Source organism: Heptranchias perlo, chromosome 34 (genome assembly GCF_035084215.1).
Source record: "Heptranchias perlo isolate sHepPer1 chromosome 34, sHepPer1.hap1, whole genome shotgun sequence".
Classification (NCBI taxonomy): domain Eukaryota; kingdom Metazoa; phylum Chordata; class Chondrichthyes; order Hexanchiformes; family Hexanchidae; genus Heptranchias; species Heptranchias perlo.
This window is the reverse complement of record NC_090358.1, coordinates 27,433,393-27,448,599: the sequence shown is the minus strand read 5'-3', so window position 1 is coordinate 27,448,599 and position 15,207 is coordinate 27,433,393. Positions and strand designations below refer to the sequence as shown.

At 48.5% G+C, this 15,207-nt stretch overlaps 2 protein-coding genes across 3 annotated transcripts in view; one reads left to right on the top strand and one right to left on the bottom strand.

Annotated features, from left to right (window-relative positions):
- mthfs (5,10-methenyltetrahydrofolate synthetase (5-formyltetrahydrofolate cyclo-ligase)) overlaps positions 1-15,207 on the bottom strand; it is a 59,950-nt gene that overhangs the window by 20,800 nt on the left and 23,943 nt on the right. The gene's annotated exons all lie outside the window — the stretch shown is intronic.
- LOC137301914 (complement C1q tumor necrosis factor-related protein 3-like) lies at positions 1,102-14,165 on the top strand. Its single transcript, XM_067971640.1, has 4 exons — positions 1,102-1,292; positions 1,382-1,459; positions 8,710-8,803; positions 12,201-14,165. Exons 1-4 carry the CDS (start codon positions 1,173-1,175, stop codon positions 12,590-12,592), a joined length of 684 nt encoding a protein of 227 aa, XP_067827741.1. The 5' UTR covers positions 1,102-1,172; the 3' UTR covers positions 12,593-14,165.

The following is a 15,207-nucleotide window of genomic DNA, read 5'->3' as shown; positions in this document are numbered from 1 at the left end:
CCCATCTGCCCTCTCAGGTGGACATAATAGACCCCATGACACTATTTCGAAGAAGAGCAACGGAGTTCTCCCCGGTGTCTTGGCCAATATTTATCCCTCAACCAACATCACTAAAAACAGATTATCTGGTCATTATCACATTGCTGTTTGTGGGACCTTGCTGTGCACAAACTGGTTGCCACGTTTCCTACATTACAACAGTGACTTCATTTGAAAAGTAATGATTATAAAGCATTTTAGAACATCCTGAAATCATGAAAGGTGCTACCTCAATGCAAGTCTTTCTTTCTTTAAGATGATATCAGGGATGAGAGGCTTTATTCATGAGGAGATACATGTTGATCTGATTCCACTATGCTGAACTGCACAATGCATTCATATCAAATTCCGATGTATGCTCATAACTAAAACAGAGCACAGAGAAATTAGAGATGAATGGGCTAGTCCATACATTAAGAAAACAGCATGGAAAAAATTGAACCTCATGAAGACTGAAAAGAGTAGGAAAGAAGATGAGGTAAATCAGGAAGTACAGATTTGGAGACACAAAGTTTGGGTTTTGAAAGGCTGTGGACTGTAGGAGGTAAGGAGGTCCTGGAAAAGAATAGGTTAGAGTAGGAGATAGGATCATAGAAAGGTTACAGCACGGAAAAATGGTGTGACGAGCCTAAATTTCAGCACAGTGAGGCTGCATAGAGGAGGAAGAGTATGTGGGATGAGGTATTTGGAACTTAGAGGAACAAGTGAAGAGAATTCAGAGGAGCAAAGACCACGGTAGTATCAAAAAAATAACAAGGGACATGAATGGTTGTGACAGAGAGTAATTGGAGGCTGGCATTGAGAGAAGGATCAACTATCAGAGGACTCAGGACGAGGGTGATTATGATACAATGATGTGTTTGTACATGTGTGAGATGAAAATGACTCACCTCCTCTCCGGATGACTGAATGGCCCTTGGTTGCCATTGGAGACAGCACCTCGAGGTGTCGGAATTTGTTGGCCTTGCATGACACTTTCTGGTTTTCACACTCGTGTGTTTATCAAAGCCTTGAATGACTCTGGGCTGTGGTTTGCTGCTAGGTAGATTGTGTTTTTTTTAATTTGAAGGAAGGGGCAGGGTCTTGTCAGAATTGGACCCTCCGCCTTTCTGACACTATAAGTAAACAGTGAGATGCAGAAAGACAGAGACTGGAGAGCAAGCAGAGGGTCAACAACGGCAAGTTCAGAAAGAAGAGTTGGAGAGAAGGCAGGTGTTATCCCGAAGACGCGAGAAATGGGTTCCTTTGGAATGGTAAGTGCGAGCTGCAATAACTGTGTCAATGTTTTACACATACGGTTCATTCTGTCTCATTTAAAGGAGTTTGTTTTATTTTATTTCAGAGGAATTTGCTGTGTTTGATCCTGCTTCACTGTATCTGTCAGACTAGCACTTTGGAGAATGTTCTGGAAGATTTGCTGGTAAGGATAGAAAATTAATTGTATGTGTCTGTCTTTCTCATATTTCTTTTGTTGGGACGTTTTACTACGTTAAAGGCGCTATATAAATGCAAGCTGTTGTTGTTCTCCTTTTGTCTTGCACCAAATGTTTCTTTCGCTCTGTTTTTCTTTCTTTGCCTCTGACTGTGTGTCTCTTTTTTTCTCCCTCCCTGTCTGTCACATTCTCTTGCTCCATTTCTCACCTTTCCCTCTTGGTCTCTCTTTGCCCCTCTGTCTCTCCCTCTGTTTTCACTCCCTCTTTCTGTACCTCAGTGTTTTTTTTTGCCTCACCCTCTTGCTGTGTGTCTCTCTCTCCTTTCTTTTGCTTTCTCTCCATCTCTCTCAATTTCTTTCTATCCGTCTCTCCTCAGTGTGTCTATGTCCCTTTCTCTCCCTCTCTGTATCTATCTCTCTATCCCTTTGTGCCTCCCTCCTTCTCTGTCTCCCTCTCCCTCTGTCCATCTCCCTTTCCGTCTTTCTCTTCTGTGTCACCCATTTTTTTCTGTCGTTCTCTTCCTTTCTCCCACAAGTGCCCTCATGTGATTTTCTATCCATTAAAACTAATGGAATGAACATCACTTGGTGGGAGAGAGAAACCAGGAAATTATAGACCTATTAGTCCAACGTCTGTTGTGGGGAAGTTACTAGAATCTGTTATTAGGGACAGAGTGACTGAGCACTTGGACAAACATGAACTGATCAGAGAGAGCCAGCATGGATTTGTAAAGAATACGCCATGTCTAACGAACCTAGTTGATTTTTTTGAGGAGGTAACTAACGTGGAAGATAACGGAGTATCTATGGATGTTATATAGAAGGACTTCCTGGAAGCATTCAATAAGGTTCCACACAAGTGACTTAACAAAAATGAGAGCCCATGGAATTGGAGGCAACCTATTGACATGGATAGGGAATTGGTTAGGAGGTAGGAGACAGAGAGTAGGGATAATGGGTACATAGGAACAAGAGTGGGCCATTCAGCCCCTCAAGCCTGTTCTGCCATTCAATAAGATCATGGCTGATCTGTATCCTAACTCCATCCACCCGCCTTGGCTCCATATCCCTTAATACCCTCAGTTAGCAAAAGTCTATCGATCTCAGATATAAAATTATTAATTGAGCTAGTATCTACTGCTTTTTGTGGGACAGAGTTCCACACTTCTATCACCCTTTGTATGAAGAAATGTTTCCTAACTTGTCTCCTCAATGGCCTGGCTCTGATTTTAAGATTAAGTCCACTTGTCCTAGACTCCCCCACCAGCGGAAAAAGTTTCTCCATCTACCTTATCAATTCCTTTCAAAATCTTAAAAACCTCAATCAAATCACCCCTTAACCTTCTATATTCCAGGGAATACAAGCCTAGTTTATGTAATCTAGCCTCAAAATCTAACCCTTGGAGCCTTGGTAACATTCTGGTGAATCTGCGTTGCACTCCTTCCTAGGCCAATATATATCCTTTCTAAGGTGCGGTGCCCAGAACTGTACACAATACTCCAGATGTGGTATAACCAGGACTTTGTGTGAAGGAGTGCTTCCTGACATCACCGCTGAATGGCCTGAATATCTGAGATCGATAGATTTTTGTTAGGCAAAGGTATCAAGGGTTACGGAAGTAAGGTGGGTAGATGGAGTTAAGATACAGATCAGCCAATACTCACCTCCTGCTCCCTTTACCCCATTCCCACTAAACTGCCCACCACCAATTCCCCATTGTGGCCCTCATGCTAGGTGACATTGTAAATGGTTCCCTCTCCTCAGGTAATGTGCCTGTCTCTTTCAAAACTGCTGTCATCAGCCCCCTCCTCAAAAACCCACCCTCGACCCCTATGTCCTTGCAAACTACCGTCCCATCTCCAATCTCACTTTCCTTTCCAGAGTCCTTGAACGTGCTTGTCCGACATCCAGTCTTTGATGAGCTGCAGTTTCCTTCAGTTAAACACTGGGACGATTGAAGTCATCTTTGGCCCCTGCCACAAACTCCATACCCTTGCCACTAATTCCATCCCCTTCCCTGGCCACTGTCTCAGGTTAAACCAGACTGTTCGCAACTGTGGCTTCCTATTCAACCCTAATCTGAGCTTCCGACCCCACATCCTCTCCATCACAAAGACCGCTTTCTTCCACCTCTGTAATATCGCCCTCCTCTGTCCCTGCCTCAGCTCATCTGCTGCTGAAACCCTCAGCTACGCCTTTGTCACCTCCAGACTCGATTATTCCAGTGCACTCCTGGCTGGCCTCCCATCCTCCAAGCTCTGTAAACTTCAGCTCATCCAAAACTCGGCAGCTCATATCCTAACTCGTATCAAGTTCCACTCACCTACCAATCCTGTCCTTGCTGGCCTACTTTGCTCCTAATCCCCCGATGCCTCCAATTGAAAATTCTCATCCTTGTGTTTAAATCCCTTCATGGCCTCACCCCTTTCTAGCCCTGTAATCTCCTCCAGCATAAAAGTTTTGCATAATTAGTCACAGAAGCAAGGCAGAAATATCTGGGTGAAAGGCTAAGAAGTAATTTTATATATTAATAAGGTTTGAGGAAATAACATTAACAAGCTTTAAGAAAGAAAAGGAATTTCTTTCCCCACCCAGTAGTAGGTAGGTGGAGCAGTACTGGTAAGGTGGTTATTATTTTTTGTTAATTAATATCTGTATGAAACAGCTGGGTGAATATCTGGTTAGGAACGGGATTGAAAGTTGGAAGATTACCTACAGAAAGAGGTGATCAAATGCTGCGTGGAACATGATGGGGCAGATGTTTCTCTTTAGCGCTTGAGTGTAAAGCTTCGCATGAGCGGAGGGCTTATAGGAAAATCGGGCAGGGAGGATCGGATGATCTTAACACAGCCTGCCTGATTTTTCTGTGCATTCTTCCTGCATTAGATACACTGATGCAGCAAATTCTGGCCCACTGTGTAGGACAGTTGGTTAAATTATAATAGCCTGGGATTTTGTTTGATTTATCTTTGGGTGGATAGGAGATAATTTACAGAACTTTTCCTCAGGATATGAAACGGGATGGACAGCCTCCGTGTTAAAGCAGCTTGGACCTTTTTATTTAATTGAGAATCCCAGCTGATGGACAACAATCCCTAGTTCAGGACACAACGAAAGGTTGGAGAGAGTGAGAGAGAAAATGCTTTAACTGAAGAAGTACTGATTACATGAGATTAACTTTGGGTTTTAAAAACCTGTTGGAGGAAAAGGAAGACCAAGGGAAGTTAGGAATAACACAAGGTTTGAGGTTCCAGGAAAGAATGAGTTAGAGATGATATGAGTCTTGCTTTCAACATGGTGAAGATGCAGGAAGGATGGGGTATTTGGAATGCAGGATGGGGTATTTGGAATGCAGGATGGGGTATTTGTAGTGTAGGATGGGGTATTTGGAGTGTAGGATGGGGTATTTGGAGTGTAGGATGGGGTATTTGGAGTGCAGGATGGGGTATTTGGAGTGCAGGATGGGGTATTTGTAGTGTAAGATAGGGTAATTGGAGTGTAGGATGGGGTATTTGGAGTGTAGGATGGGGTATTTGGAGTGCAGGATGGGGTATTTGGAGTGCAGGATGGGGTATTTGGAGTGTAGGATGGGGTATTTGGAGTGTAGGATGGGGTATTTGGAGCGCAGGATGGGGTATTTGGAATGCAGGATGGGGTATTTGGAATGCAGGATGGGGTATTTGGAGTGCAGGATGGGGTATTTGGAGTGCAGGATGGGGTATTTGGAGTGTAAGATAGGGTATTTGGAGTGTAAGATGGGGTATTTGGAGTGTAGGATGGGGTATTTGGAGTGTAAGATAGGGTATTTGGAGTGCAGGATGGGGTAATTGCAGCGCAGGATGGGGTAATTGGAGCGCAGGATGGGGTATTTGGAATGCAGGATGGGGTATTTGGAGTGCAGGATGGGGTATTTGGAGTGTAAGATAGGGTATTTGGAGACTAAGATGGGGTATTTGGAGTGTAGGATGGGGTATTTGGAATGCAGGATGGGGTATTTGGAGTGCAGGATGGGGTATTTGGAGTGCAGGATGGGGTATTTGGAGTGCAGGATGGGGTATTTGGAGTGCAGGATGGGGTATTTGGAATGCAGGATGGGGTATTTGGAGTGTAAGATGGGGTATTTGGAATGCAGGATGGGGTATTTGGAGTGCAGGATGGGGTATTTGGAATGCAGGATGGGGTATTTGGAGTGTAAGATGGGGTATTTGGAATGCAGGATGGGGTATTTGGAGCGCAGGATGGGGTATTTGGAATGCAGGATGGGGTATTTGGAATGCAGGATGGGGTATTTGGAGTGTAAGATAGGGTATTTGGAGTGCAGGATGGGGTATTTGGAGTGCAGGATGGGGTATTTGGAGTGTAAGATAGGGTATTTGGAGTGTAAGATGGGGTATTTGGAATGCAGGATAGGGTATTTGGAGTGCAGGATGGGGTATTTGGAGTGCAGGATGGGGTATTTGGAATGCAGGATGGGGTATTTGGAGTGCAGGATGGGGTATTTGGAGTGTAAGATAGGGTATTTGGAATGCAGGATGGGGTATTTGGAGTGCAGGATGGGGTATTTGGAGTGCAGGATGGGGTATTTGGAGTGCAGGATGGGGTATTTGGAATGCAGGATGGGGTATTTGGAATGCAGGATGGGGTATTTGGAGTGTAAGATGGGGTATTTGGAATGCAGGATGGGGTATTTGGAGTGTAGGATGGGGTATTTGGAATGCAGGATGGGGTATTTGGAGTGCAAGATAGGGTATTTGGAATGCAGGATGGGGTATTTGGAGTGCAGGATGGGGTATTTGGAGTGCAGGATGGGGTATTTGGAGTGCAGGATGGGGTATTTGGAGTGCAGGATGGGGTATTTGGAATGCAGGATGGGGTATTTGGAGTGCAGGATGGGGTATTTGGAGTGCAGGATGGGATATTTGGAGTGTAAGATAGGGTATTTGGAATGCAGGATGGGGTATTTGGAGTGTAAGATAGGGTATTTGGAATGCAGGATGGGGTATTTGGAGTGCAGGATGGGGTATTTCGAGTGCAGGATGGGGTATTTGGAGTGCAGGATGGGGTATTTGGAGTGCAGGATGGGGTATTTGGAATGCAGGATGGGGTATTTGGAGTGTAAGATGGGGTATTTGGAATGCAGGATGGGGTATTTGGAGTGCAGGATGGGGTATTTGGAGTGCAGGATGGGGTACTTGGAGTGCAGGATGGGATATTTGGAGTGTAAGATAGGGTATTTGGAATGCAGGATGGGGTATTTGGAGTGCAGGATGGGGTATTTGGAGTGTAGGATGGGGTATTTGGAATGCAGGATGGGGTATTTGGAATGCAGGATGGGGTATTTGGAGTGTAAGATGGGGTATTTGGAATGCAGGATGGGGTATTTGGAGCGCAGGATGGGGTATTTGGAATGCAGGATGGGGTATTTGGAGTGCAGGATGGGGTATTTGGAGCGCAGGATGGGGTATTTGGAATGCAGGATGGGGTATTTGGAGCGCAGGATGGGGTATTTGGAATGCAGGATGGGGTATTTGGAGTGTAAGATGGGGTATTTTGAATGCAGGATGGGGTATTTGGAGCGCAGGATGGGGTATTTGGAGTGTAGGATGGGGTATTTGGAATGCAGGATGGGGTATTTGGAGTGCAGGATGGGGTATTTGGAGTGCAGGATGGGGTATTTGGAATGCAGGATGGGGTATTTGGAGTGCAGGATGGGGTATTTGGAGTGCAGGATGGGGTATTTGGAGTGCAGGATGGGGTATTTGGAATGCAGGATGGGGTATTTGGAGTGCAGGATGGGGTATTTGGAGCGCAGGATGGGGTATTTGGAATGCAGGATGGGGTATTTGGAGTGCAGGATGGGGTATTTGGAGCGCAGGATGGGGTATTTGGAATGCAGGATGGGGTATTTGGAGCGCAGGATGGGGTATTTGGAATGCAGGATGGGGTATTTGGAGTGTAAGATGGGGTATTTGGAATGCAGGATGGGGTATTTGGAGCGCAGGATGGGGTATTTGGAGTGCAGGATAGGGTATTTGGAGTGCAGGATGGGGTATTTGGAGTGCAGGATGGGGTATTTGGAATGCAGGATGGGGTATTTGGAGTGCAGGATGGGGTATTTGGAGTGTAGGATGGGGTATTTGGAATGCAGGTTGGGGTATTTGGAATGCAGGATGGGGTATTTGGAGTGCAGGATGGGGTATTTGGAGTGCAGGATGGGGTATTTGGAGTGCAGGATGGGGTATTTGGAGTGCAGGATGGGGTATTTGGAGTGCAGGATGGGGTATTTGGAGTGCAGGATGGGGTATTTGGAATGCAGGATGGGGTAATTGGAGTGTAAGATGGGGTATTTGGAATGCAGGATGGGGTATTTGGAATGCAGGATGGGGTATTTGGAGTGCAGGATGGGGTATTTGGAGTGTAAGATGGGGTATTTGGAGTGCAGGATGGGGTATTTGGAATGCAGGATGGGGTATTTGGAGTGCAGGATGGGGTATTTGGAGTGCAAATGGGGTATTTGGAGTGCAGGATGGGGTATTTGGAGTGCAGGATGGGGTATTTGGAATGCAGGATGGGGTATTTGGAGTGCAGGATGGGGTATTTGGAGTGCAGGATGGGGTATTTGGAGTGCAGGATGGGGTATTTGGAGTGCAGGACGGGGTATTTGGAGTGCAGGATGGGGTATTTGGAGTGCAGGATGGGGTATTTGGAGTGCAGGATGGGGTATTTGGAGTGCAGGACGGGGTATTTGGAGTGCAGGATGGGGTATTTGGAGTGCAGGACGGGGTATTTGGAGTGCAGGATGGGGTATTTGGAGTGCAGGATGGGGTATTTGGAGTGCAGGAAGAACAAGAGATAAATCTTCTCAGGAGCACTGATCATAGTCATTTTGTGTTCAATTTCTCTTCTTGAAATATAAAAGGACCATAGGCCCCTTTGGACTGGAGAAGTTGGTACAGTCCATTATAGGGTAGATGGTTAATAGTGTGGGGAAGCCGATGAATGGGGGAGTCCACAATAGATTGTGTCTGAAAGATTTAATGAGTGGATCGTGTTGGGTCGATCATACATGATGTGTGAATGCCCTTTCATTCCTCCTATTCTCTCATATTCTTTTGTGTAAAGCCTGCCAGTGTTCAGATCTCGCAAACCCTGACCCATTGGTAAGGGCCAAGTGTGGTGTCAGAGACCATGCCTGAACGAACTGAATGTTATAGTCCAATTTTTCATTTGGTTCTAGGGTGCAGTTGATGAAGAAATGGGACAAAGAAACCCGCTGAGATTGATCATGGAGGCAGAAGCGAGACTGGGAGCTGCTTTTGTTGGGTGCAAAGGTGAGTCAAGACAACACTTCCAGAAGCAGGATTTTACCAGGTAGAGAGACGACAGCCTGTGACAACTGTTCCAACTAAAAACGTTAGGAAGCAAAGGGATGGTGCGTAGGGGTATTAAGTATTGCCCCTTGCCCTGAATTCCCTGAGTGGCTCGTCTATACAGACCTGAAGGCAATGGCAACTTATATGCTAAAATTGGCCTCAGGACCTCTAGGTTGGGGAGAGGGGTAATCAGCCAGGGTCCCCGCCTCCGATCGCTATCCACTGACTCCTACTGGAAGGTGCAGAAGTTGGGAGAGAGCAGGTTCAGGGCCTGTTGTCACACCCTCCTACAGTTGAATATCCACACCCACCTGATTAGGGAATTAGATGGTGCAATGGGTCAGACACTGGCCTTTCACCACTGGCACATGGGTTTAAACCCAACCCAGACAGATGGGATGATAGTCTCCTCTGCCTACTGGCTATGAAATGATTTCGGCCAGTCTCGATCCAGTTCCTTGCAGACTGAGCATCCAGCACAAAACTGGCAACGTCAATCAGGCAGAGCCAAGGACGGCTGGTGGGAAAAGTGAAAAGAAATTTAACACTGGGGTAAGTAGAGGGTGGTGTTCTGAGGTTGGGGCTGAGGCATTTTGTTATAGCAGAGTGGGGGGAGATTTACTCTGCCTCGGGCTGTGCTGTGCCTGATCGGGAAGTGCTTGATGCTGATCCTGGGGGGTGCCTGAAATAGGAACTGACCCATTCCCCAGCACTAACACCCCAGTAAGGGTAGGGGGAATGGTACTGGTGCCCATGCATCTGTACCTCAGTTAAGGTGCAGCATCTTCAGGAGAGATTGGGGGAGGCAAACGAGAAGAAAAAAAAACATTTCCTCCATTCAGAACTTCAGAGTAGAGGGAAAAAATTGTGAAAGCTTTGGAAAGACTGAAAGACATCTCAACCCTCAAAGAAGAAAAACCGTTCGGAAATGGCTTACCCTAACATTACTGTGCAACACCTCACCCCAACACCGAGACACCTCACCCCGACACAGAGACACCTCACCCCGACACTGAGACACCTCACCCCGACACCGAGACACCTCACCCCAACACCGAGACACCTCACCCCGACACCGAGACACCTCACCCCGACACCGAGACACCTCACCCCGACACCGAGACACCTCACCCCGACACCGAGACACCTCACCCCAACACCGAGACACCTCACCCCAACACAGAGACACCTCACCCCGACACCGAGACACCTCACCCCGACACCGAGACACCTCACCCCGACACCGAGACACCTCACCCCAACACCCAGACACCTCACCCCAACACAGAGACACCTCACCCCGACACAGAGACACCTCATCCCAACACCGAGACACCTCACCCCGACACCGAGACACCTCACCCCAACACCGAGACACCTCACCCCAACACCGAGACACCTCACCCCGACACAGAGACACCTCATCCCAACACCGAGACACCTCACCCCAACACCGAGACACCTCACCCCAACACCCAGACACCTCACCCCAACACCCAGACACCTCACCCCGACACAGAGACACCTCATCCCGACACCGAGACACCTCACCCCGACACCGAGACACCTCACCCCAACACCGAGACACCTCACCCCGACACAGAGACACCTCACCCCGACACCGAGACACCTCACCCCGACACCGAGACACCTCACCCCGACACCGAGACACCTCACCCCGACACCGAGACACCTCACCCCGACACCGAGACACCTCACCCCGACACCGAGACACCTCACCCCGACACCGAGACACCTCACCCCGACACCGAGACACCTCACCCCAACACCGAGACACCTCACCCCGACACAGAGACATCTCATCCCGACACCGAGACACCTCACCCCGACACCGAGACACCTCACCCCGACACCGAGACACCTCACCCCAACACTGAGACACCTCATCCCGACACCGAGACACCTCACCCCAACACCGAGACACCTCACCCCGATACCGAGACACCTCACCCCAACACCGAGACACCTCACCCACCGAGACACCTCACCCCAACACCGAGACACCTCACCCCAACACTGAGACACCTCAACCCGACACCGAGACACCTCACCCCAACACCGAGACACCTCACCCCAACACCGAGACACCTCACCCCGACACCGAGACACCTCACCCCGACACCGAAACACCTCACCCCAACACAGAGACACCTCACCCCAACACCGAAACACCTCACCCCAACACCGAGACACCTCACCCCGACACCGAGACACCTCACCCCGACACCGAGACACCTCACCCCGACACCGAGACACCTCACCCCGACACCGAGACACCTCACCCCGACACCGAGACACCTCACCCCGACACCGAGACACCTCATCCCGACACCGAGACACCTCACCCCGACACCGAGACACCTCACCCCGACACCGAGACACCTCACCCCGACACCGAAACACCTCACCCCAACACAGAGACACCTCACCCCAACACCGAAACACCTCACCCCAACACCGAGACACCTCATCCCAACACTGAGACACCTCACCTCAATACCGAGACACCTCACCCCAACACTCCTCACCCCGACACCGAGACACCTCATCCCAACACCGAGACACCTCATCCCAACACCGAGACACCTCACCCCGACACCGAGACACCTCACCCCGACACCGAGACACCTCACCTCAATACCGAGACACCTCACCCTGACACCGAGACACCTCACCCCAACACCAAGACACCTCACCCCGACACCGAGACACCTCACCCCAACACTGAGACACCTCACCCCAACACCGAGACACCTCACCCCAACACTCCTCACCCCAACACCGAAACACCTCACCCCAACACCGAGACACCTCACCCCAACACCGAGACACCTCACCTCAATACCGAGACACCTCACCCCGACACCGAGACACCTCACCTCAATACCGAGACACCTCACCTCAATACCGAGACACCTCACCCCAACACTGACACACCTCACCCCAACACCGAGACACCTCACCCCAATACTGAGACACCTCACCCCAACACTGACACACCTCACCCCAATACCGAGACACCGCACCCCAATGCCGAGACACCTCACCCCGACACTGAGACATTTCACCCCGACACTGAATCACTTCACCCCGACACTGAATCATTTCACCCCGACACTGCAGGACTCCCCTCCCTCGGTTTCCCTTCCCCTTTACAATTTACTGACTACCGCTGCTTTCTATTTTAGCGGATTTTCTCTGGCCCTATTTTCAAGTTGGGTGCTGCCTTGCACTTTTATCTTGGCTTTTTATGTAATTTTTCAATTTGGAAAAAAAACTATGAAATTACTTCTATTGTTAACGTGTTAATAAATCTACACTTTCTATTTGTCAGACTCGGATGTGGTGTTCGATGTGCAGCGTTCCACAATGAAACACGTGCTGACTCCCGAGAATCCCATTATTTATGATGTGATCAATGTGAATTGTGGCAATGGGTACAGTGACAAGAGCGGGAAGTTCACAAGCCCCTTGTGCGGCCTGTATTTTTTCAGTTACTCCTCGCTGCCGGGCAGAGGGCTGCAGACAGACGTGGCCCTGATGAAGAACGGGACAGAAGTCGCTGTGCTCCACAGTGTGCTGGCATCAAACAGTTCCCAGCTCTCGACCAAGAACATGATCCTGGAACTCCACAAGGGAGAGCAAGTGTGGGTCAAGCTTGCTTACGGGAATCTCTGGAGCCGCGCTGGATCAGTCAGCTTCCAGGGATTTCGGCTGACTCGTTAATACTAATTCGTGAGCTGGAAAGGTCTGGGGTAGGTTTTTCTCTTCAGTGCTGGGGCATGAGAGCTTGGCGGGGTGCGAGAGCTTGGCGGGGTGGGGCGTGGCGGGGAGTGGCGGGGCAGGAGCCATTATCACAATCAGGCACAAACTGCTCAATATTTTCTATCCATTGAACTCAGCAACTTGTGCCCAATTTTAGGATAAGGGCTTTTGTCCTGCCAAGCTCATATGCCCCGGCACTAAAGAGGAAAATCTATCCTTTTTTTGTCTCTGGGAATCGCGGCTGGTTTCAGAAGAGACTGTGCATTTTTAAAAAATTGCTTAAAATCTGCGCTGTTACAGAATGTGCTTCAGCAACTGATCCAGTTAGTGGATAATTACTGAGTAAGAAACATGGAGAGAGAGGGAGGGACCAAGAGATAGAGACTGAGAAAGGGAAAACGACCAAGTGAGGGAGACAAAGAGAGAAACCACGAGACTAAGAGGAAGACTGTGAGAGAGACAGAATAAGAGATGGGAAGAGAGGGAGGGACCATTGCACCAAGGGAGAGAGAGAGAAAGAGAGACAGTCAGATGGAGAGAGAGAGAGAGAGACAGACAGAGACAGAGGAAGGAGAATAAGTAAGGGAGGCTGAAAAAGTGACAGGGAGAGATTAAGAAAGATAGGCAGAGATTGAGTGAAACAGAGAGACCAAGAGCAGAGAAGCAAAATATGCCAGACAATCACACATCATTATCAAAGCCAGAATGACCAATGACTGCCTTTAATTCAAATTTTATCAACACCTGATGAAAGTTTAATTAAATTGCGTTTAGTTTTGGGCGTCCCACCTTACGGAGATGATCACTGGCCTTGGGGAAACAGCAGCAATAATTCACCAGGATGGAAGGCGATGAAGGGACACTGAGCCACGATGAGAAACTATTGCTCCCTGGAGATGAGGGGGTTAAGGAGTGATTGGATGGAGATGTTCAAAGTAATGAAGGGAACTGACAGGGTGGACAGGGAATGACTCTCCTCTCGAGCGGGGGAATCCAGAATTCGGGCAGCGAATCTTAGAATGCAAACTAAGTCAGTTAAAGCGAATGCAGGAAAAACGTCTTCACCCAACGAGGTGTGAGAATGTAAACGTCCAGCTCCAGAACGCAAAGATACATCAATCGAGGTGTTTAAGAGGGGGATGGATATTTGGGAAGTACGGGACATTTAAGGGTAAATTCAATGCTCCCAGGAGGTGCATGAAGGGAGTGCGGGTCAGAGAACTGACGCTGCACTGGTAGACTTTATGACAAACCCACGTTCGCTCTCAGTATCAAAAAACAAAAGCTGTGAACAAGATGGACACAACAACATGCTATTGGCTCCGTTTTTAAATGTAGAAAACAGCTTTCATTATGTGCAGTTCTACCATTTACAGGCCCAAGCCTGGGCTTCAGAGTTTGTGAAATGATTCTCACCCCTGTAGGTACAGGGGGGACAATGAACGCCAAACAAACCGGGGGGCGAATCAATTTATATTCAGTCCAGGCACTTGTATGCATCAGATCTTTCAATAAAGCTTACAGCTTACTGCTCCTTTCTGTCTCTGACTGCTTCATTATTTCGGTGTCTGAATTCAGGCAATAGTTGATTAAAAGTATACCATGGAGGCATCAGAGTAAAGTGAAACGTTCTTTAATTAACTCAAATAAAAATATATCAGCAAAACCTGCCCCAATGGGTCAGTGGGTAAATGGTGTGGTACTGACCCAGACTAGGGTTGCCAACTCTGTTTGGACGTATTCCTGGAGGTTTCATCACATGACCTCCCACCTCCAACCACCCCATCCAGTAAAACAACCTTTTTTCTCATCCCTGATATTTTTGTAACTAATAAACAAAAGTTTTCAAGTAAGATGAAAAATATATTTTAATGCCTCTATGTTGTTTTCTCCTGGGCTTTTCACATCAGTGTCCAGGAGATTAATCTTTAATTCCTGGAGACTCCAGGACAATCCAGGATGGTTGGCGACCCCTAACCCAGACCGAGTAGGGTGGGCCCATGTTTATCCCCAGTCTATGCTGAATTAGACCTGACCTCACCCAGTGTAGTAATGAGCCCCATACACAGAGCAGGAAAGGTCCAGGTTTATCCTCGGTCTGTGCTAAGTTAGGCCAGACCTCACCTGGTGTGGTAATGAGCCCCATACACAGAGCAGGAAAGGTCCAGGTTTATCCTCGGCCTGTGCTAAGTTAGGCCAGACCTCACCTGGTGTGGTAATGAGCCCCATACACAGAGCAGGAAAGGGCCTGATTCCATCACCAACCTGAGCCGAGTTAGCTGGTCTCAGCTGGATTGAAGGGTAGGAGGCTTCATGTCCCTGGATTAGTGAGGGGAAAATCAGCCAGGGATGCAGCTACTGATTACTATCCAGTGACTCCCTGCTGGGCCGCACATGTGTGGGCTGCGTTGGTCAGAAATCTGCTCCAATTATTGCCACAGGACTTTATATTACATCAATGGATCTCCTGTAGTGTTGCACACCAGGAATCGAGAACAAGTACACGTTTTAAGTCAAAGGGGGAGAGAAGGAAACGAGAGGGGGCAAGGGAGAAGGGGGGAGGAAGAGGAGGGGGA